This window comes from Babylonia areolata, chromosome 22 (assembly GCF_041734735.1).
Source record: "Babylonia areolata isolate BAREFJ2019XMU chromosome 22, ASM4173473v1, whole genome shotgun sequence".
Classification (NCBI taxonomy): domain Eukaryota; kingdom Metazoa; phylum Mollusca; class Gastropoda; order Neogastropoda; family Buccinidae; genus Babylonia; species Babylonia areolata.
The window spans coordinates 29,179,860-29,203,764 of NC_134897.1; the positions used below are offsets into that span (position 1 = coordinate 29,179,860).

Below are 23,905 nucleotides of genomic sequence, written 5' to 3' on the forward strand. Positions count from 1 at the left end.
CCAAAATTCTAGAGCTAAATTTAGGATGCGAAAGTCCGGTTATGCCCCACTATGTTTGTTAAATCGAGTTATTTATATTTTACACTGTTTGCATCCTGCGTCATGTTGTCAAAATGATGTTGGGCAGGCTTTCATTTTGAGTCGACCCCCGTACCAGAGTGAAATGTGCGGCAATGGTTTTAGAGTCTATTGTTCACAGAGCTTTACCTTTGAAGATATGGATAATGGATATCGTTTTAATTGATATATCGTTATTTGGTCGTGAGCTTAAACAACTGATCTATCAATACGAAAAGTGTATTTTGGCGAGAGAATGCTGGAATTCTTCTGCGCGTTGACGAAACTAGACCCGAAAAGGAGAGTTACTTCCCGTGAAATAAAATGGCGCTCGATTTGAAGAGTGCGGGTTGTTCGCAAAATGATTGACAGACATTGGATGTAAAACATTGTGTGTCGTCTAACTCAGTGGTAATTCTCGTGGCTGAAGGAAAAATCCTGGAAGTGGAAAAGGTTTTTGTGTATTTAAGCTTTTATCATGCTTGAAACTATGCCTCAGTCACTCAGTGTGTCCTGCCTTTTCTATTTCTTTAAAAGTCAACTGCCACTGATGCCAGTCTCAAACTCAGTCTGCCACAATGTTCACTTTGAACATGACCAGGGAAATTTATACACAGTGGATAAATCAGAGCTGCTTTTGTACCATTATTTTACATATTGTAAAAACAGAACGTTTTACAAGTATGCGTCTCATTCTTTTATTCACTTCATTGAAGCCGGAAAGTAAGTTTCAGTTTCAGTCTCAGTTTCTCAAGGAGGCGTAACTGCGTTCGGACAAATCCAAATGCGATACAGCAAATCGGATTGACAGATACCCGACAGCAGTATAATCCAACATGCTTGTCAGGCCTTGAGTGCATGCATGTATATGTATACCTACATCAGAGTGGATTTCTTTTGCAGAATTTTGCCAGAGGACAACCCTTTTGTTGACATGGGTTCTTTTTCAGTGCACTAAGTGTGTGCTGCACATGGGACCTCGGTTAATTGTCTCTTCTGAATGACTAGATGCTCAGTTTAATTTTCCAGTCAAACCTAGGAGAAAGGGTGAGAGCAGGATTTGAACCCATGCAGTGTCTCACTGACACAGTATTGGTTGATAAGTGTCATAACCATTCTGCCACCTTGCTCAAGAAAGTAAAACTTGAAGCTGACCTCAGTAGCCTCCTTGCACACCACATAAAAAAGATTTATAGTTATTACAATATTAGGCTGCAGGCTATTAACAGCTTATATAGCATAAGTACTTGCTTCTGTTATTTTGACCAACAATTTAAAGCTAGTGACACTTCTTCATTTGGAAGAGGTGTGTGTGTGTGTGCGTGTGCGTGTGTGTGTGTGTGTGTGTGTGTGTGTGATAAAACATTCACTCACTCAATCCGATTTGCGCAGGGCAATATGATTATCTGCAGAAAGTTCAGTTCAGTTCATTTATTCAAGGAAGCTTCACTGCATTTGGACAAAATCTATTTTCACTATTCTGCATCTGCTAAGCAGATGCCTAACTAGCAGCATAACTCAGTGCGCATGGCCAGGTTTTGAGGGAAAAAGAGATATAAAAGATAAAACAAATGAAATAAAATATAATAATAGAATTTAAAAAAAGAAAAAAAAAGAACTAGGAATACCAAAGTCAAATAAGAACAAGAACAAAATATAATGGGTACCTTCACTCATGAAAACCCCCCCACAAACAATGTAATGTTAAAGAACAAATGAAGGAATTTCAGTTTTCATTGTTCAGTTTTTATTAACAGTTATTTGTGCAATTAAGATATATTTCTGGACAGAATTTTACTTTGCCACTTGCTTATTATCTTTTCAGAATACCTGACAAAATGCTGAACTGGGATCAAGTACAGACAGAATTTGCTGGTGATGAGACAACAAACTTTGGTCCTCGCAAAGAGACTGGAACTGCCCTGTACCAAGTGGACACTGTAGCCACCATTTCAACACAGAATGAGGTGAAAATGCTGGTCCATAGTTTCTTCTTATTTGATTTAATATACCTACTATGATATGGCATACAGCAATGCAGGTTTTCAGACTAAGTTAATCAACGTCAGTTGTTCTGTGTGAGTTTTCTGGTTTTTAGAGACAAGGTACAACTGCAAGGTAGCAGTTTTTCTGTTTTAAAGTTTACATTTTTTGAAAGAGCAAGTGGTGCACAACAGCAAAGTGAGGCAATAACACAAATGAATAGATGCATGGACAGATGTAGGGGTGGTGAGAGAGATATATAATGACTATGATATACGATGAAAAAAATTAAATCTAAAAAATAATTTATTGATTGTAATTATCTTGTTATCATTCTTTTTAGGTTGCCGGCAAGGTAGACAATCTTGTGTCAGCAGCATTTGGAGACCTGGTCTGTGTTGGGGTGGACCACAATCTCAGCATTTTCAAGGATTCACAGCATATCAGAACAACTCATTTTGGTAAAATATTCTTTGTGGATTTAGTTTGAAATGATAGAGAATGAATATTTGTCAATTTATACAAAAGTTTTGTTGTTTCTAGAACATTTATTATATTGAAGATTTAAACTCTAGAGTTTCAAATTTAACTTTCAGAGATTCCACAATTCTGTTAGTGATTTTCAGCAGAATAAAGATGCTTTGTGCTTGATTAAGTATTTTTTTTCCAAACAAAAAAACTTTGATGTTTTATGTTTACTTTTAATTTTTTGTGTCAGCATATTGTTATTTTCATTTAAAAAAAGATAACAATTCACATACACACACACTGACACAGACACACACACAAGTACTTGAATAGTTCTTGTGGAAAATGTTTCTTGGTGTCATTTCTTCTCAGAGATCAGTTTTCATTTATAACTTGATCTCATTTCGTATTTACTGGTGCTGACTACATATTTTTTTAAACTTTAAAAATAATTCCGTGTACCACACGTTTAGTAATAGTTTTACAATAAGGTTTACAGTCAAAATTATAGATTGGGAGAGCAGGGACAGGGTGAGGGAAAAATACTATTTCAATATTTGAAGAAGACTGAAATTGCAAAAGATTTGCCCTCTTGTTTCAGCATTCTTGGAGACATCCCCCATGGAATGAGTCATTCCCCTCATCACCCCCATATGATACCTGGTCTCCTTCGTTTTTCAGTTTAGAAAAAAAAAGTAGATGTTTTGGATGCTTTCGGACTAAACGTTTGCACTTGTTTGCAGAGAATCTTGTCGAAGATTGCACCTGGAGCCCTGATGGTTCTCTGCTGCTTGTCGTGGACTCTGGCGGCAAGCTGCATCTCTTCAATGCTGAGTCCCTGCAGTATCTCTTCAGTTATGTAAGTGTGTGTGTGTGTGTGTGTGTGTGTGTGTGAGATTGAGTGTGTGTGTATGTGTGTGAGATTGAGTGTGTGTGTGTGAGTGTGCGCGCACACATGCAGTCATTGTGACTCACTTCTGAGTAGAAATAGCATCTGTGTGTGTGTGTGTGTGTGTGTGTGTGTGTGTGTGTGTGTGTGGGTGCGCGCATCTATAGACATGTTACTTTGCCTGATGTCTACTATTGGAATCTGGTTGTTATTTTTGTTTTGTTTGTTTGTTTTTGTGTGTATGTAGCAGTATATATTAATTTTGTTTTCATTTATCTCATTAAATTTGTATACTTTATATATATATATATTTTCTTTATATATATATGTGTAATATATATATGTATATATTGCTGTTGTGATGGTGCTTTACTTATTTGATTGTTATGTTTGTTTGACAAAAGACTTTGGTGCCTGTCATCAATTCAGCTGAACGAGCCTTTCACAGGATTGTGTTTAGAAGTGATGAAGGTAAGAGCCTTGAAGAAACGATGATAATAATCATGATTATAGTAATGATATCTATAACAGTAATCATGATGATAAAGATAAAATTTAGTAATGATAATGATAACAGTATTAAATGATAAGTGATAAATAAGTGTGCTGTGCAGTTATTATTACTACTAGCGCCATGAAAAGAAAAAAAAAAGAAAAAGAAAAGATAATGATAACGAAATAACTGTGTTTTGATTTGTGTGAACGAGTTTCCAACACAGTTGCACAATGGCAACTTGCACAGTTACTACTAGTGTGAACTGGAAGTTGCTTGTATGTGTGAATTTTAGCGTGATAGAGTTCATGTTACTTGGTTACATGTCATTTTATGTGACAAGACTGTTGGGAGTTTTGCTTAATGATGATTCAACCTGCTGCCCCTTCCCAGCTCTGCCTGTGGTTACCATGGCACTGGTGTGTGCTAACCCCCCCCCCCCCTTTTTTTTTTGTCTTTGAAAACAACAGAGACGGAGAGTTGTGACCTCATTTTGCTGTCAGCTACAGGACTCCTGTTCATTGTTAAAGGTTTCAGCCCCTCTGCTTTCACTCAAGGTAAGTGTCATCCCTTTCTTTTTTTCTTAACCAATGTTATGCTAAAACTGTGCAAAAGAAATCAAACCTTTCTTGTCACACTCAGAAAAATGCAAGGTTCTCTGTGTGCACGATATGCTATTACTACGTCATCTTTGTCATGAACAAAGCACATTTTGCAAAAAGAAGGGAAAAAAGTGTTTCGGTGAGAACTTGAAGCCTTTTGAAAGAGATCTACCAGGTGCTTGACCTGGAAGTAGCACACACACACACACATGTACACACACACATGTGTACACACACACACACATATACCTGCATGCACATGCACACATAACACAAAATGCAGGCAAAGAAAAACAAGCGATATAAATGCTCCAACTGAGGAATGGAGTGGCTGACATTTGGGCCAATTTAAGCAACATAGACAGTGGAACTATGCACTCAGATGATGACTGATGAACTTTCAGGCAATGACAATATGGCTAAGGTAAGCGCCTTATACACATGTAGGGTGACTGAGACAAAAATCAGTATAACTGAAAGCAGTGACAATTGTGCCAAGATTAATGGTTTGGAGACATATACAGGAACTGAAGAGACTATTCCACTTGGTGGCAATGACAGTAATTTGACTAAGGTAAGTGGCCTAATGAAGACCACTGCACTTGCAGGCAATGGCAGTTTAGCTAAGATAAGCGTTTAGACATTTGTATAATGACACATCACATGAAAAAGCAACAGCTTGACGAAGAAGATAAGAGATTTAGACCACAGGTGAAAAAGCAATGACAATTTGGCAAAGATAAATGGTTTACGCCACCAGTGAAAAAGCAATGACAGTTTGGCTAAGATAACGGGTTTTGACATGTACACAGAGGCTCATATGAAGACCAATATACAGGGTTCACAAAAAGTTGAGGACCACTTCATGAAAGCAGGTTAAGGTATGTTTTCATAAGATGTTAAAAAAATGGACAGATGGTTTAAATTATGAAAGCTCTGTATAGTCTGCAACTGGCCTCTCTTCGAAAACACACATGACTGTTTTTGACATACAGGCACCATGAACAGCTTATAATATCAGTGTTACAGCCAAACCTTGACAGTTATTGAGTGGTTTATAAACAATAGCTGTGGTTTTTCATAATGAAAAATTGAGGTGCACCCGCAAGAAGATAACTCTTGTTATAAGTGTTGTTCATGATACTGGATGCATACACCTGTTTGCTGGAAATTCAGCATCATTTCACCATGCCCTCAGAAAGAAATTGTGCAAGTTCCCGACTGGTCCTTAACTTTTTGTGAATCCTGAACTTCAGGCACTGACACTGTGGCCAGCGTGGTGCAGGAGCAGCTGCAGTTCAGGAAAGTGCAGACAGGAGAAGCTCACACTGACGTCACCTGGGATGCTGTGCCCTTGGGTGCTGGCACCGTCATCACTGTGGTAGGTGCTGGAGCTTGCTTTGTGGAGGAGGGAGGGGATGGAGGCAGATATTGTTCACACATCCTGAACACAGCTACATGTGTCTCAAAACTGGCTTGAAGTTGAACACTGCTATCTGAAAACTGCAGCCATGTAGATGGTTCTGTGTGTGTGTGTGTGTGTGTGTGTGTGTGTGTGTGTGTGTGTGTGTGTGATAGCATTGAGCATCACATTTTTCTATTTCAAAGAACACTTCATAACAATAAATTAGATAATTCTTTGCTCAAATGAAACTGAAAGTGATGCACGAATACTACTCAGTAATCGTCCCAGGAGTGGTTTTCGCATAGTCCAGAAGGGAAATATATTACTTTGTGCTAATTTCCTACTGAAAAGAGTTCCATGAAAAAAAAAAATCAGATTATTTCAACTGTAGAGGTAATTTGGTGGGATTTTCTCTTTGCTGAAATAATTATTCTGCTTTGAATGGAATACGTGAATTTGTTTTCACAGGGTGGTGGTGACAGTGTTATTGCTGTGTGGATGTGGCAGGATAACTGCATTGCTCTTGATGACTGTGTTGGTGACATATTTCAGTCAGGTAGGATCCTTTGTTCTGAAATATTATTAAAATATTAAGATGAATAATGTGTTTTCTTTGGTCTTTTTTGCAATGTAATCCCTCACTTTATGTTATTAGTTTCGCTCAAGTTTTTTATGGTTATTTTTTTCTAGTCTTAATTTATTTATTTTGCTCTGTTTCATAATAGTGCTTGGCCATTGCTCATCTTTACTAAACTTTGGGTTTGTGACATACCACTTTTATATATTCCAAATGTAACATAGAGTGCTGTCTGTACAATGGCTTGGACAGTTCCACCTGACAATGTATTCAAACAAGCATAAATGTATTGATATTCTATTGTGTCATGAGATTTACATTTGAATTACCATTACATAGACATGACCTTTATTATTTTTATTGATGATGTTATTATTTATTATGCTTTGTTCCAGACAGTGCCATCATCAATGCAAAGCTGGCTTCAAATGACAAACTTCTGTACTGTCTGGATCAGATGGTTGGTGTTGAATTGATATTGTCTGTAATAAGATGTTCTGTTGGTTGATTGCTCTGATGTCATTGTATTATAACTGAGTGCCCTGCAGATTGTGTGTTTATGTGTATGTGTCTTTGTACCAACTGCCATTTGCTCATGTATGTCACTATCTGTGTCTTCACCTTTGAATTTTAGTGTATGTTTTCATGTGTGTATGTGTGGTAAAAGAAATGGTGGTCTGTGTGGTTATATGCTGTGATGTTTGGCATTTGCATCAGTTGGCAGGCTGCAGGTAGTGATGTTTTGTGAATGTATGTATGGATCTACAGGTACGTTTCTTTATAAATGCGTGCATAATGGCATTTGTAGCATGTCTGTGTTTTGTGTGTGTGTGTCAGTGTGTATTTTGTGTGTGTGTGTGCATATATGTGGAATGATGGCCTGGAGGTAACGCGTCCCCCTTGGAAGCAAGAGAATCTGAGTACGTTCAAATCACGGCTCAGCCGCCAATATTTTCTCCCCCTCCATTAGAACTTGAGTGGTGGTCTGGACGCTAGTCATTTGGATAAGACGATAAACTGAGGTCCCGTACGCTGCATGCATTTAGCGTATATAAAAGAACCCACGGCAACAAAAGGGTTGTTCCTGGCAAAATTCTTTAGAAAAAATCCACTTCGATAGGAAAAACAAATAAAACTGCAAGCAGGAAAAAATAAAAAACAAAAAGGGTGCTGTTGTAGTGTAGCAACGCGCTCTCCCTGGGGAGAGCAGCCTGAATTTCACACAGAGAAATCTGTTGTGATAAAAAAAACAACAAATACAAATACAAACAAATTCAAATGTGTGTGAATCTGTGATGTGTGAGTCGGTGAGTTTGCTTATGCCTGTGTGCATGTGCATATGTGTGAATGTACATGTAGTTATGTTAATCTTTTGTAAGGTTAAAGTGAAAAGCCTAAACTAAAGTGCATCCTTATGTGTGTGTGTTGTATGTGCGTATTTGTATGTGTCTGTTTGTCTTTGTGTGTGTGTGTGTGTGTTTGTGTTTGTGTACGTGCGTACCTCAGAACCGGATCAGCATATGGCTTGTGCCAGAACTTGTGATGCTGTCCTGTATGACCCCACACAGCCTTGGAAGTGAAACAAGCATCAGTGACTTCCTCCTGTTGGAAACACAGGGCACTCAGGCTAACAGGTCAGTCAGTCGAATTTTTGTAGCATACTTCCATAGTATCACCACATTTTGATTTGTGTGAATTGTTGATTTAAGATATAGATTTATATCCAAGTATATCTGTTGAATGATGTCACAGATAGACTTGACATGTTTACCATAAATTGTACTGATGAGCTCAAACGCATTTAATTCAAATGTTTTATAATTTGTATCAGTTTTTTTTTATAATTTGTGGCTTAATTTATTTTGCTCTGTGGGGCAGATTACATATTTAATGTGCATGAGTGCTGTTTTCATCAACAGCAGCAGCAGCAGAAATAGAGGGGAGTGACATGCCTTTCTTTAAAGCAATATATTCAGTTCGAGAAATGTTTTGAAACAGATTAAAGCTTGAAGGAAAATCAAAATTTGAAGATCATCATGTTGACCGTATTCATGGATTTATCTGTTTTATTTTATTTTATTTTTGTTGTTGTTAGCTTTAAAAGAAAGAATGATTGTGTTAAATGTGGTGTGTGTGTGTGTGTGTGTGTGTGTGTGTGTGTGTGTGTGTGTGTGTGTGTGTGACAGCACTGAAGGAACATGTCTGGTACTGCTGCTGAACGATCTGCTGAGCTCCACTCTGCAAATGTGGAGTGTGGAGAACGGGTCGGACGTGTACACCTTGCAGCTGGGCTCACGCACCTCTTTGGCCAGGTGCACCACCACACAGGTGATATCATGCATTTTATTTGTGTTCCAAATGAGGCCAAGTCTGGGAAATAAAAAAAAAAACCCAAAAGAAAAACCAAAAACAGAAAGAAAAAAACCCACCCCAGAGCATAAAACCAGACAAAGCACCAGTTTCCAAATATCAGAAAAACAATACTATTCTGAAGGTCAAATCTGAGAGAGACATCCACTCCAACCCCTCTCCCCCCCCCCCCCCCACTAATCCCCCCCCCAAAAAAAACACAACAAAAAAACCAGCTAAACAACAACAACTAAAACATATTAAAAAAAAAAAGAAGCAAAAACACTTCACACACACACACACACACACACACACAACTCACCAGTTTCCAAATGCCAAAAAACAACATTATGGACAATGATAGAAAGAGGTTGACTTTAAAATGAAATGTACTAAAGGGGGAAAAAAAGACAGCCACACCCCCCCAGCAACAATAACTAACGAGCAAAAAAACACCCAAAATTCACTAGTTACCAAACACCAAAAGAACAACACTATTGACAGTTTAATTTGAAAATATAACTAACGAGCAAAAAAACACCCAAAGTTCACTAGTTACCAAACACCAAAAGAACAACACTATTGACAGTTTAATTTGAAAATATAACTAACGAGCAAAAAAACACCCAAAATTCACTAGTTACCAAACACCAAAAGAACAACACTATTGACAGTTTAATTTGAAAATGAAATATTTTTAGAAAGAAGAAAGATTTCTGATGGAACATCAAACAAAACACATCACTACTAAGGGAACACCACAGATGCTTGCATTTATAAGCATAACAAATCTTTGACATACTTTAAAAAAAGAAAGAAAAACGCTTCTAGACATTATCATTGTGTGCATCCTTATGTGACACAGCTACTTATTATGCACTATGTTTCAGGAATCACTGTATGTGGCAGAAGGAACAACAGTACTTGGGTAAGGCAGAAAACACATCTATTTGATCTTTTCAAGGATGTAGTTTGTGTAAAAGCGTGTGTTGGTAAATGCACTTGTATGTGTGAATGCATGTGTGTGTGTGTGTGTGTGTGTGTGTGTGTGTGTGTGTGTGTGCATTTGAAAAAAGTGTGTGTATGTGAGCATTTTAGTTAAGTGTGCATATGTGTGAAAAAATGTATGCACTTATGTGTACATTAATAAGTTATCTGCTTCAGTTTGTGTTTCAAACAAACAACACAACTACTGCATTTTATAAACTGCCTTGCAGAGACCCAGAAAAAGTGTCGACTGTGCGTCTAAGGTGCCTCACGGAAACAGACCCCGAAACCAGATTGCAAAGAATATTGCATAAAAATCGTTTTGAAGAAGCTCTGCAGTTTGCTCGCTTGTTCAATTTGAGTACCGAGGTAAGAAAAATAATTAATTTTGCATATTTTTATGCTTTATACAACTAATTAAGAAAGACGGAACTCCTAAATAAAATTTGTTCACAAAGAACATGTAAATGTCTATACAACTAATTGAAAACAGCAACTCATCTTCTAAAGAAAAAATGTTCACAAAGAATGTAAATGTCTGCTTGTTGGCATCTCAAATAGAATTGAATTATTGAAGGTTGATAATATTAGTAAATAAATGAGTCTACAGAAATCTACATATTATTGTGATGGTTTTTGTCTAGTATTGGTGTTAATGTCATCTTGCAGTTTTGAACTAGTTCTCTCCCTCTTCTGCCTTGTGTGTATATGATATTTGTATGGAGACTGCTGTATGTAGCTAGACTGAGCTGTTGCTTTTTTCTTCTCTATTTTCATTCAGCTTTTTGGAAACTTTGCATTTGATTGATGGATCCAATTTCCATGAACATTGTGCTTTTTACAAACTGGATCTTTTTTCTTCACACCCTCTTAGTCAGCTAGTAACGTTCAGGTTTAAAGTTGACATCCACCTCAGGTGGTATGGCCTTACCCTCATTTCATTTTTCTATGTGTCCTTGGGCTGCGACTCTCATGTTCAGTTGAATGAGCAAGTCAGATTTTATCTGTATGGCCCCTTTTACTCAGCCATTTATCCATGGAGTGTGAATGCTGTGTGTGCTTGTGTTTCCATAACCCACTGAATGCTGACATAAATTATAGGTTTTTAAAGGTGCACATTTGAGATTTTGTTTACACGCATGGCTGAGGGTCAGGCACTGACAGGTCTGCACATATATTGACCTAGGATGGGAATAAAAAAAACCACCTCCACCTTTAGCCCATCATGTGCCAGGACCGGGATTCAAACCTGGGACCCTCAGATTGGAAGTGCAGTGCTTTGACTGCTTGTTGTTGCACCCGTCACCTTCACTTCTTGCTGTCACTGAAGTATCTAGAACTGATCATTTACTGATACTTTGCTCATTCTCCTTTTTTGTTAACTGATTTGCATTTGTGCAGTTGATGTATTTGGTTAAGCCTAAACATTCAGATCTGTTGTATGTCTAGCTGGTCTACACAGCCCAGATGAACCAGCTGTTGGAACAGTTGTCTCCATGGAACGTGGTGTGCTATGAGGATAACCAAGTGTCAGCCATGTTGGAACAGCTTTGGACCAGCGTCCACAATGTCAAGGTAAGATTCCTCACCAAGGTCACCAAGGTCATTTATTGGTGGTGCTTTTTAGTGTGTGTGTTTTGTTAAAGACATTAGAAAAAAATCCTCACCAAAGTAATGATTTATTTGTGTTATTTTCTAGTGTGTGTGTGTTGTAGAAGTTTGATAAAAATCCTCACCATGGTCATCAATTACTTATGTTATTTTTTAGTGTGAGTGTTTTACTGTAAAGTTTATGTAAAACTCATCGCCAAGGTCACCAGTTATTTGTGGGGGTTTTTTTGTGTGTGCATGTTTCATTGTAGAATTTAGGTAAAATTAATCGACAAGGTCATCATTTATTGGTGTTATTTTTGTGTGTGCATGTTTTGCTGTTAAATCATCACCAAGGTCATAAATTATTTATGTTAGTTTTTAGTAGAAATCACTGCATACTGAAAATTCAGTCATGCACTGGACTCTAGATGACTTTTGTTCAGTTTCTCTTGCTGCCTCTTGTTCTTTCCTTTATTTTTGTTCTTTTCCTGTTGTTTTGCATTTTGCTTAGTATCTAATGCACTGTTCTTTCTTGTGCTGTGTGTCTTTCTTATCATAAAAATTGCAACAGAAATATAGGGGGAAATGAAAAAAAGATCACTGGAGAACACATCAGATTTGACACACATGCATTAATGACAGGGAACTCTGTTTTATATAAATCTTATTTCTGACTGAAAAATTGTCAGTAAAATTACAGACAAAAAAAAGTTTTGTCTGTTTAAAATGTGGTCATATATATGAAAGAATTGTTTCAGACAATTGTTGATACATATTTATATTTTCTAAAGTTTAGAATGTATAAGATGTGGTCAAAGAGGTGAAAGAAGGGAAGAATTATTCCAGAGACTGTTTCAGGATTTCCAACTGGTGGCAGAAAACTGTATGCGAGCGGCTCTCCCTTCGTTCTCTGACACATGGAAACTGCTGCAGCTGTGCCAGACGAAAATGGTCAGAGAAGTTCTTATCAATTGTATTTTGATGTGTGTGTGTGTGTGTGTGTATTTGTATTTGTATTTGTATTTCTTTTTATCACATCAGATTTCTCTGTGTGAAATTCGGGCTGCTCTCCCCAGGGAGAGCGCGTCGCTACACTACAGCGCCACCCATTTTTTTGTATTTTTTCCTGCGTGTAGTTTTTTATTTGTTTTTCCTATCGAAGTGGATTTTTCTACAGAATTTTGCCAGGAACAACCCTTTTGTTGCCGTGGGTTCTTTTACGTGCGCTAAATGCATGCTGCACACGGGACCTCGGTTTATCGTCTCATCCGTGTGTATGTGTGTGTGTGTGTGTGTGTGTGTGTGTGTGTGTGTGTGCAGCAGGGCAGAAACTCTGTGGTAATGGACTGAGGTTGAAAAACGAAAATAAACAGTTAATAACACTGTTGGACTGAATATTGCACCTCACTCACTCCTCCCCTTCCTACCTTCATCACACACACATACACGAAAACAACAGACACATACCACTCTCACATGTGGGAAGATAAATGTCGTTTCATGCACTGTATTTTAATACTAATGCAGTGATGTACCATCCCAGTTTGATGACTGGCTGACATCTTGAGTGTGATACATGCAGAGCTATGTCTTTAGTAATACACTTCAGTGATATAAACACATTTTTTTTTCACAAAGCTGCTCTCTGGTTGCAGCAGTCAAAAGGTGCCTCAAATGAGACAGAGAGACATCAGATTTTACAAATGAAGGTAAGACCTTATACTGATGAGATTTCAAAAATTAACAAGGTTTTGTCAGTGAACGATGGTGAATTATAAAGCTCTTCTGAAATGGCTTCAAATATGTATCGTTCTTAGAATCAGATGGCTTCAGATATGTATCATTCTTAGAATTCTGGAAACAAATATAATCTTGGGGTTGTTGAAAATGTTTCTGACTGTTTTTTTTTTCATGAGAAGGAAAGCATTGGCCATACATTTGTTGTTGTTTTTTTTAAGATTCTTTTATATGTGTGTCTTTCAGTTATTTTTTAGCAGACATTTGAAGAAGTGATGTTTCCAAACTATTCCAATGCATCGCTCAGAAAAACACCTGTAATTTTGTAAATGGTACCATTACTAAAACTAAAATTCTGACCTCATTATCCTCACAGGGAAACTACAACAGAAGATCACTGCATGCAATAGTGATTCAATAGTCTATGTCATGTTCAGAAAACCAAACACACAGTGAAAGAGGATCCCCCCCCCCCCCAAAAAAAAAAAAAGAAGTCAAAACTGGATCTATTTGATGCACATAAATCATATCTCATCTTCAGGTGTTGGATCTGCAGAACAGACTGATGACATACAAACTGGCTTATGGATCCCAGTTATACAGGTAAGATTTCAGTAATCTGAATACCTACCTTTTTGAAAAAAAATAAATAAAAAAGAATGGAAGTCATGAGCTGACAGCAAATTATTTCAGATACAATCTGACCTGAAAAAAATCCTTCCTTCCGTTCTGGAAACGGGAAGAAAAAGACTTTCCTCTGTTGGCTGCTGATTGACTGCTGGGAACAGCATGACATCAGGCACAAAATTAATATATTATAGCTAGCTCTGTGGAGACCTTGTGTTGCTTTTTTTTTTCTCTTCTCTTTCATGCATATTTTAGATCTATTATATCTTATTTATTGGTATACTAGTTTATTTGGTTTATTCATTTTATTGAATAAAAACAAAACATTTCAATATTGTACTTGCATTTTAAAAAATCCCTCTCATTCTGACATCATTTGGTTGACTCTCAAAGCCTGACCAACATGTTGGGTCTATACATAGGTTAGGCATCTGAGCCCCTTCCACCTCCCCCCACCTTTTCCTTTCTAGCCAGATACTGAAGGAAAGAAATATCTAAAACCTGATTAAAAATTCATGTGGACTGAAGAAGACATGGATGCATTGGTCTTTTTAATGTTAAATCAATTGCTCTTTTAGCATTATTTGTTGTTTTTTTTCTTTGACAGCTTTTAAGAATGAACGGGTAGTCAGCCCTGAAATGGACCCTTTCTAGTTTGCAGGACTGCAAGCAACATAATTTGATTTTTTTTACACAAATAATTTTATTTCACACGTAGTGGAAAATTTTGCACTGGAAGAAAAGTACCTGCAACAAACTTGCAGCACTTAAATGTGAGTTCAGTGTGTAAAATAATTGAATATTGTACATTAAAAAAAGAAGTACAAGTTGCTCTGTACTGTAACATTTTCGATTGGAAAACTTTATATGCATCATCGAATGAATAGTTACAGTGCACCTTAGTACACGTCTTTTGAAAATACTTTTCAGAGGTGAAAACAGTGTTTTAGACCAGTCTGTTACGTTCCCAACAACAAATCAGAATTAAATGTACACTCATGTGCACACACACGCATGCATACATGCATGCACACACGCGCACATGCTCACATACACTCGCACACAAACACGCACACACATATGAAAAGAAAATCAATGCAGTACAATAATATGTGTAGTATAGTGTATTGTCAATAGTGCAGTGCAGCACAGCACAATATACTGCATTAGCAAGCAGCACACCATGTCTTGGAGTGCACTTCACTGCTGCTGCATTTGCTGTTGTGTAAGCAGGGTGTGATGTGCATTGTGCAGTGCTGACAGCTGGACATGGTTCCAGCAGGCCAACCTTCTGCACCTGGTGTGTCGAGAGGTGGCACAGCATCAGCCCCATGTGGCCATTCTTGTGTGGAGGCGCCACTGTGTGAGTAAGATATATACGGGATGTTACTGATTTATTTTCCGGATTTTGATGTATCAGTTATTTACTTATTTATTTGTTTTTTATTTGTTGCACTGTTAAAGTGACATTTTTCTCACGCTGCTTATTTCCAGTCCCTGACAAACAGCCACACCCAGTTTTGTCTGCTGTCTCAGTGCCAGCAGTACACACACTATCAGTGTTAGGTCACCAAAATACTTATCATAAACACATACACTGAGGCTTACACATGCACGTCTGACTGGTGTGTATGTGCCTGCATGATCATGCATACACGTGAACATAGGAATAGAAGCACACATACATAGACTAGGAGAAGTATGCTTGGAACATAATGTGTATTTATCATATGAATTGATGTCATATTAAGTTTGAAATACACAGCCCATATACGACTTGCACACAACAAAATGATGTGGTATAGTTTAAACAGAAAGGCAAATAGAAACATCACATCCAGGAACTTTTTCTCAGAAATTTAAGTGGATTTTTTTTCTTTTTAAATTCTTAAAAGTGTAATAAGATAGTAAATCAGTTTCAACACATTATTTTCCCTGAGAATCTTAAAAACTGCGCTGCTTTTAGATGATTTTTACATTCAGATGGCTTATATCTATTTGATTTATACACTTGCATAATTAAATAACACCAGAAATGCTGCCACATTGTGAATTACAGCTGAAATTTGTCACAAAAGGAAAAAAAGGTATATTAAGCAATGCTGCAAGAAACGTCTTGCCACAACAATCTTTTTTCAGGTAATTGTCGATATTTTTGTCCTCAGCCACAATAATGCAAGGCACTTAAGGGGTTAAGGTAACTGGTTGGTACATTTGTGCTCTGTAGTTGGAGTTGCACTTACTTGCTCCAGAGGTTGACTGGAAAATGAAGGAACGATGCTAATTGGAGTTGCACTTACTTGCTCCAGAGGTTGACTGGAAAATGAAGGAACGATGCTGGCATTTAACAGGAGGAGTGGCGTGGTCAGATCAGTGTGGAGATCGTCCAGCATTTCCTTCAGGTGGTAGCAGAGAGGCTGCCGGCAGCCAGCGTCATTGGTTGGCTGACTGATGACCTCCTGCCCTACATTGCCAGGTTCCTGCCAAAGGCCATGGTCAGTTCTTCACCCTACTTTCTGACCATGCTGCTTGGTTGTCACTTCTGCTGTCCTTACTCTGTTTTATGTGTTATCATACTGCTGCTTGGTTCTGACTACTGCTGTCCTTACTCTGTTTTATGTGTTATCATACTGCTGCTTGGTTCTGACTACTGCTGTCCTTACTCTGTTTTATGTGTTATCATACTGCTGCTTGGTTCTGACTACTGCTGTCCTTACTCTATTTTATGTGTTATCATACTGCTGCTTGGTTGTCACTACTGCTGTCCTTACTCTGTTTTATGTGTTATCATACTGCTGCTTGGTTCTGACTACTGCTGTCCTTACTCTGTTTTATGTGTTGTCATACTGCTGCTTGGTTCTGACTACTGCTGTCTTTACTCTGTTTTATGTGTTATCATACTGCTGCTTGGTTCTGACTACTGCTGTCCTTACTCTATTTTATGTGTTATCATACTGCTGCTTGGTTCTGACTACTGCTGTCCTTACTCTGTTTTATGTGTTATCATACTGCTGCTTGGTTCTGACTACTGCTGTCCTTACTCTATTTTATGTGTTATCATACTGCTGCTTGGTTCTGACTACTGCTGTCCTTACTCTGTTTTATGTGTTATCATACTGCTGCTTGGTTCTGACTACTGCTGTCCTGACTGTTCTATCACAGTGCTGCTTGGTTCTGACTACTGCTGTCCTTACTCTGTTTTATGTGTTATCATACTGCTGCTTGGTTCTGACTACTGCTGTCCTGACTGTTCTATCACAGTGCTGCTTGGTTCTGACTACTGCTGTCCTTACTCTGTTTTATGTGCTATCACACTGCTGCTTGGTTCTGACTACTGCTGTCCTGACTGTTCTATCACAGTGCTGCTTGGTTCTGACTACTGCTGTCCTTACTCTGTTTTATGTGTTATCATACTGCTGCTTGGTTCTGACTACTGCTGTCCTTACTCTGTTTTATGTGTTATCATACTGCTGCTTGGTTCTGACTACTGCTGTCCTTACTCTGTTTTATGTGTTATCATACTGCTGCTTGGTTCTGACTACTGCTGTCCTGACTGTTCTATCACAGTGCTGCTTGGTTCTGACTACTGCTGTCCTGACTGTTCTATCACAGTGCTGCTTGGTTCTGACTACTGCTGTCCTGACTGTTCTATCACAGTGCTGCTTGGTTCTGACTACTGCTGTCCTTACTCTGTTTTATGTGCTATCACACTGCTGCTTGGCTCTGACTACTGCTGTCCTTACTGTTCTATCACAGTGCTGCTTGGTTCTGACTGCTGCTGTCCTGACTGTTCTATCACAGTGCTGCTGGGTTCTGACTACTGCTGTCCTTACTGTTCTATCACACTGCTGCTTGGTTCTGACTACTGCTGTCCTGACTGTTCTATCACAGTGCTGCTGGGTTCTGACTGCTGCTGTCCTGACTGTTTTTAGTGTGTTGTTTCTCTGCTTAATGTGTTAACCAGCTATGTGATGTATGTTATCCAATTATGTGAATGAAAATGCCATTGTGCATATCCATGTGCAGAAAAAATAAGTATCTATTGTTTTTGTGTGTGCATGTGTGTGAACAGAAAGTTAAAAGAAACTGCTCGATATGTGTGAGTGTGTGTGCATGTGAGGGTGCAGAAGTGTGTGTGTGTGTGTGTGTGTGTGTGTGTGTGTGTGTGTGGATTCAGTGGGTATGTGTGTGTACATGTGTGTGTATGTGTTTGCATACACTTTTTATATGGACAAGTGTGTGTTGCAGGATGATGTGGTCCAATGGGCTGTTCAAAGAGCCACCAGCATGGAGTTGGTGGAGAAGGTAATGTCATGTTTTCTTATTTATATCATGTATTTTTTTTATTTCTGTCATCACCAGTTGTTAGAGAAGAGATTTCTTGTGCCAGCTGGGTAAATGTGCGCGCATGTGTGTGCATGTGTGTGTGTTGTGCAGACAGACATACGCATGTGGTTCAGAGAGACAGTGGCAGAGAAAGAGAGAAGGGTCTTCTGCTCTGCACTTTTCATAAGGTTTATTCAGTCAGACATACATATTACCAACAAAAAAGAGTTTTTATAACTAAGGAGGGTTTGGGGGTGGGGGTGGGGGAGCTCCCTATGAATGTAATAAAACTGATTGTTTTTATTGACTCTCTTTATCTGAGAAGTTTCAGGACGTTCTTTATAGATATAATTATTTTCATTGATCATTTTTATGTAAGGAGCTTCTTAGTAAGTTGATTTTTTCCCCTCCTGCTGCGTCATCTTTATTATTTTCAACTGATAGAAAATGTAACTGATTGAAAGACAAGTGTGTCTGAATAAAAGCGACAAGCGGTGTACTGAAGAGGAATGTGTATCCACTTTTTTGCTGTGTTGTAGGCTGGGTGGCCACAGAACGCTATTGGTTTTCTGGAGACCCTGAGCCAGAGTGTGAATGCCATCACTGAGGTCAACTTCACAGCCACCAAGGATACTGCTGTGGAAACAACCACAAAGGCAGGTGGAAGTGAATATGCGGAAGTTTGTTTGTTTTGCTGAAAATGGGATGATTGTGTTGATTTTATCTGTGTGTGTGTGTGTGTGTGTGTGTGTGTGTGTGTGTGTGTGTGTGTGTGTGAGAGAGTTTGTGCATGTGTGAGCTTGTGTGTGTCTGTGTGAGTGTGTCTGTGTGTGTGCGCATAAGTGCGTGTAAGTTTGTGTGAGTCTGTGTGGGGGTGCATGTGTGCATGTGTGTGAAGATTTTTAGGTGATCAGAAAAAAAACTTGAACTCTTCAGATGATAGTCACTCCTTCCCTTACTGTCTATTGTAGAATTGTCTCATTTCCTTATACTTTATATAACAACACTTCATTTTTTTTACTCTCTTTTTATTTCAACGCTGACAAAAATGAAATCCCCAACGACTGTTGCAACCAGTGTGCATATCTCACCTAGCTACAAGCTGCATGTGTGTGCCTGTGATGTGACATTAACATGCCTTTGCTGGATGGATGGATAGAAGTCTTTCAGGTTCTCAGTTTATGTATTGTGTGTATACATTTACTTTTTGATGAGTGTGGGTGGATTTTTTGTTGTTGTTGTTGTTGTTTGTTTTTGTTTTGAATATGTCACAATGAAAGAAAGTAAAAACCATACAAGTAAGACAAAAAATATCACACATGTACGTGAAGATTTATGTGTGCTTGTGGCATGTACACATATGCACACACAGAAGCTGTCTTTTTTTCCATCATTTTTTTAATTTTGTGCTTGTGTGTTTGGTGTGTGTTGTATGTGTGTGTGGTGTGTGTGTTTGTGTGTGTTAGTATGTGTGTGTATATGTGTGTGTGTTTGTATTTGTGTATGTATATGTGTGTGTTTGTATTTGTGTATGTGTGTGTGTGTGTGTGTGTGTGTGTGTGTGTGTGTTTGTGTATGTGTGTATGTGTGTCCTTTTCATGCTATTTTCAGACTGAGATAGACGTGCACAGTGTTCTGTCGGCCGTACAAAACACGCTGACCATGCTGTATCAGCTGCAGGATCTGTTGAAATACAACATGCGTCTGTCCGTCAAGCAGTTTCAGGAGGTCAGTCATCACTGCATAGGGTGGTTAGAAACATTTATTATCATCACTGTGTTGTCAGTGTTATTATTATTATCATTGTTATTATTGTTGTTGTTGCTGCTGTTGTTATTGTTATTATTAATTGTTGCTGTTGTTGTTATTATGTATTATATTGTTGTTTTGTTTTTTGTCACATTAGATTTCTTTGTGTGAAATTTAGGCTGCTCTCCCAGAGGAGAGCTCATCACAACAGTGCACCATTTAAAAAAAAAATTGTGTACTTGTAGTTGTAGTGGTATCATAATTATCATTATCACTGTAATTGTCATTGTAAATGTGATACCACACCACACCACACCGCACCACACCACACCACAGCACAGCATAGCAAAGCCCAACATCTCAACACCACCTCCACCACCAAAACTCACCACAGCACAGCATAGCACAACACAATACAACACTACCACCACACCACATTGCACCACACCACACCACACCACACCACACCACACCACACCACACAACATAACACCACAACCAAAACTCACCACATCACACCACACATCATAGCACAGCACCACCACAACAACACAACACGCCACACCGCACCAAACCAAAACTTACCACACCACACCACAACATAGCACAACACAGCACAACACCACACCACACAACACATCACACCACACATCATAGCACAGCACCACCACAACAACACAACACACCACACCACACCACACCAAAACTTACCACATCACACAACAACACAACACACCACACCACACCAAAACTCACCACATCACACCACACAACAACACAGCACACCACACCACACCAAAACTCACCATATCACACCACACCACACCATAGCTCACCACATCACACCACACAACAACATAGCAAAGCACCACCACAACAACACAACACGCCACACTGCACCACACCAAAACTTACCACACCACACCACAACATAGCACAACACAGCACAACACCACACCACACAACACAACACATCACCACAAAAAACACACCACACCACACCACTCCACTCGACACTTGATATTCTACTCTTGTCTCTCAACAACTCAGCTCCATACATTTGATTCGACACATCCTGACTCAGCTCAACACACTGTGTGCAGGAGACGAGAGAGACACTGGCGTTCCGCATGCTGGACCAGGTGGTGATGGTGGAGTTGATGAAACCCACACTAGAGAAGTACATCACCCCCTACATTAGGGCTCACTGCCTTGACCAGGACTACATCTTTGCTACCTACATCAAGGTACACTGTGTGCGTGTGTGTGTGTGTGTGTGTGTGTACACCGATATCAAGGTACACTGTATGTATGTGTGTGTGTGGCTACCCATATCAAGGTACACTGTGTGTGTGTGTGTGTGTGTGTGTGTGGCTACCCATATCAAGGTACACTCTGTGTGTGAGTGTGTGTGTGGCTACCCATATCAAGGTATACTGTGTGTGGTGGGGTGGGGGTGGGGGGGGGCTACCCATATCAAGGTACACTGTATGTGTGTGTGTGTGTTGCTACACATATCAAGGTTCACTGTATGTGTGTGTGTGTGTGTGTGTGTGTGTGTGTGTGTGTGTGTGAGAGAGAGTCACTGGAGAAGTACATCACCCCTACATCAGGGCTCACTGTCTTGACCAGGACTACATCTTTGTGTGTGTGTGTGTGTGTGTGTGTACGCACACATGCATGCATGCATGAAATAGGTGGACGATATGGGTGAGTTAGTGTGTGTAAGTGTGTGTGTTTGTGTGTGTGCATGCATGTGTGCCTTGAAGCATGCATTTGTAAAATAGGTGGAGGGTGTAGGTGAGCATGTATGTCTGTGTTTGGGTGCTTGTGTAATTGTTTGTGTATTGAGTTTGTGCAAACGTGCGTGCGTGTGACAGCGCTCAACAGAAACTAGGAAGAGGCCATCAGTTTCAGTAGTTGCGACTGGACGCTTGACGCAGGTTATGTTTATGTTTGCAGGATTTGCTGAAACGACTAGGACAGATGAGGTCCTACACTGGTCAGTCAGCCTGGGAGGACAAAGTTCTGGCCATCGTGTCCTTCATCCACAACCCAAAGGTGGGTGTGTCTGTCGTTAGCACCTGTGGATGGACAGTTGCTGCTTCCACAGTGCTTACTGTTGTAATTTGGCTGATGGATTTCTGTGTATGAATTGGCTGATGGATTTCTGTGTATGAATTATGATTTCCTGCTGGAAACCAGCCCTTTGTTATATTTCACAGTCCTCTTCCAGCTTCCACTAGACCTTGAGTGAGTGGTGGTCTGGGTGCTAGTATTATGGATGAGACAACAAATCACTCAACCCTTGAGTGGTGGTCTGGGTTTTAATCTTTAGGATGAGGCAATTATTATTTTAATGGTTTTGTGTTTCTTACTGCAGGAAAAGTGTTGTGCAGTGCTGAATGTGATAAAACATGCACCACTGCCTTGGGGTCCAGACATTGGGCAGCTGGTGGAAGACGGGTTCAAGATCCAGCATCCTTTGTGAGTGTTTAGGTAGCAGTTTTGAATTGTTCTAGTTTTGTTTTACTCCACTTTGTCAGATTTCTGTATTCTGTGAAATCAGACTTCCCTTTTCTATTGTTTATAGGTTTGGGAATATTAAGGTTTCAATTTAACTACACATACTTCACCATGACCCTCTAGTGCAGACTCTGGCAGGGAGTCCGATTCCTGTTCTGTGCAAACTACTATCCGCCTATGCGGAGAAAACGAAAGTAGCTATGGCTGATAACCTCCCAGAAGTAGGTTACCTCCCGTTTTCACTGCATTTTAATTGGATTTCTGTTGTTGTTTTTTCTGTGAAATGTATTCCTTTTTAAATCAATGCTTCACTTTCACTTTGTGATTTGGCTGACCAAGACAGTTGACATCTGGTTGGCAGTTGAGAACTATAACACCTGATGATGCAGGAACCATTTCTGAAATTATTTTTTGTATGTGTTAGTCAGGAAGTAAATTTGTTGTTTTTCTGGTATGTTCCAATACAGGTGTGCACATGCCCTTGAAATGTAAGTAATTTAAAGATAACAGTGTTCTCACACATTAGCTTACATGATCTTTCATTCTGTTAGGTATGCATAATTACTTATATGTTAAGAATCCCCCACCCAAAAAAATATACTGATGGTCGCTGTAATGTATGCATGATGATTGATATGATAACTGCCCCCACCCCCCAACCCCCCCATCCCCTAACTCCATAACCCCCACCTCAAATATCCTTGTGATATTTATCCTGCAGGGTGCAAGAGTTGAAAAAAGCGAAGAAAATTGTTGATGTTCGCTTGCTGATGCAGGAGTATGGCCTGAAGAGCAGCACTGTGCCCAGCCAGAGTCAGGCAGAGGTCAGTTTACAACTGATAGCTGTGTCTATGTCCATTCTATTGGCATTTTGATGGTATAAAAGATAAAAAAAAAGAAGATTGTTTTTCTCTGTTATGTGATAAAGTGGGCCCTGGATCCTGGCTGCAAACTTTTCAGTTTTACAAAAATCTGTTTCTGCCGTTCATGTATTTTATACAGGCCAGATCTGTCAGTGCTTTTACTTTCGTTTCATATTTTCCTGCTTGGTTACTCTTCATGATTTCATCTCACTGTTCTGTTGACCTGAATTTTTCTTTTTAAAAAAACCCAATAATTTTTAAAATAATCATACAGGTTAGTATAACTGCTTTCTCTGTTGCCAATGATTGTTGATATTGTCAGATAAGTGCTGATCAGGATCTCCCTTTTAAGTCCAGTCACTATTATGTCAAAGCCCAAAGTGGATGTGTGTTACTTTGGGGTTTTAAAAGGGAAAATAACCCAACAAATATTTCATGATGAGTTCACTGAAACTGTATTGTGTGAAATGAAAAGATAGAAAGAGAGGAACATCAAAGCAATATATGTATATCTAGTTCTGTACTTCAGCTTACAAATGTTACCAGTTGAAAGCTTATCTGGTGAGGCATTGTTTTCAGTTGATTCTTGATTTTAGAAACATTCAATTTCTAATGCACACACAAGAAAAAAAAGAAACAGATAACAGAGAGGTCATCATAGTAAATTTATGTAG

The 23,905-nt window shown here is 39.0% G+C and overlaps 1 protein-coding gene across 1 annotated transcript in view; it reads left to right on the plus strand.

Annotated features, from left to right (window-relative positions):
- The first annotated feature begins 387 nt into the window (after nucleotides 1–387).
- The window catches only part of LOC143297338 (kinetochore-associated protein 1-like), a 63,521-nt gene continuing 40,003 nt past the window's right edge, over nucleotides 388–23,905 (plus strand). The window contains exons 1-26 of the mRNA XM_076609631.1: nucleotides 388–510; nucleotides 1,883–2,024; nucleotides 2,384–2,501; nucleotides 3,252–3,367; nucleotides 3,802–3,868; nucleotides 4,361–4,447; nucleotides 5,749–5,873; nucleotides 6,366–6,453; nucleotides 6,870–6,934; nucleotides 7,981–8,108; nucleotides 8,661–8,802; nucleotides 9,714–9,751; nucleotides 10,041–10,179; nucleotides 11,260–11,385; nucleotides 12,262–12,354; nucleotides 13,059–13,112; nucleotides 13,682–13,743; nucleotides 15,022–15,130; nucleotides 16,119–16,262; nucleotides 18,016–18,072; nucleotides 18,633–18,749; nucleotides 19,705–19,821; nucleotides 20,946–21,089; nucleotides 21,805–21,903; nucleotides 22,226–22,329; nucleotides 23,090–23,192. Coding sequence (XP_076465746.1) covers nucleotides 1,896–2,024; nucleotides 2,384–2,501; nucleotides 3,252–3,367; nucleotides 3,802–3,868; nucleotides 4,361–4,447; nucleotides 5,749–5,873; nucleotides 6,366–6,453; nucleotides 6,870–6,934; nucleotides 7,981–8,108; nucleotides 8,661–8,802; nucleotides 9,714–9,751; nucleotides 10,041–10,179; nucleotides 11,260–11,385; nucleotides 12,262–12,354; nucleotides 13,059–13,112; nucleotides 13,682–13,743; nucleotides 15,022–15,130; nucleotides 16,119–16,262; nucleotides 18,016–18,072; nucleotides 18,633–18,749; nucleotides 19,705–19,821; nucleotides 20,946–21,089; nucleotides 21,805–21,903; nucleotides 22,226–22,329; nucleotides 23,090–23,192 — 2,571 coding nt within the window. The 5' untranslated portion in view covers nucleotides 388–510; nucleotides 1,883–1,895. The remainder of the gene's footprint in view (nucleotides 511–1,882; nucleotides 2,025–2,383; nucleotides 2,502–3,251; nucleotides 3,368–3,801; nucleotides 3,869–4,360; nucleotides 4,448–5,748; nucleotides 5,874–6,365; nucleotides 6,454–6,869; nucleotides 6,935–7,980; nucleotides 8,109–8,660; nucleotides 8,803–9,713; nucleotides 9,752–10,040; nucleotides 10,180–11,259; nucleotides 11,386–12,261; nucleotides 12,355–13,058; nucleotides 13,113–13,681; nucleotides 13,744–15,021; nucleotides 15,131–16,118; nucleotides 16,263–18,015; nucleotides 18,073–18,632; nucleotides 18,750–19,704; nucleotides 19,822–20,945; nucleotides 21,090–21,804; nucleotides 21,904–22,225; nucleotides 22,330–23,089; nucleotides 23,193–23,905) is intronic.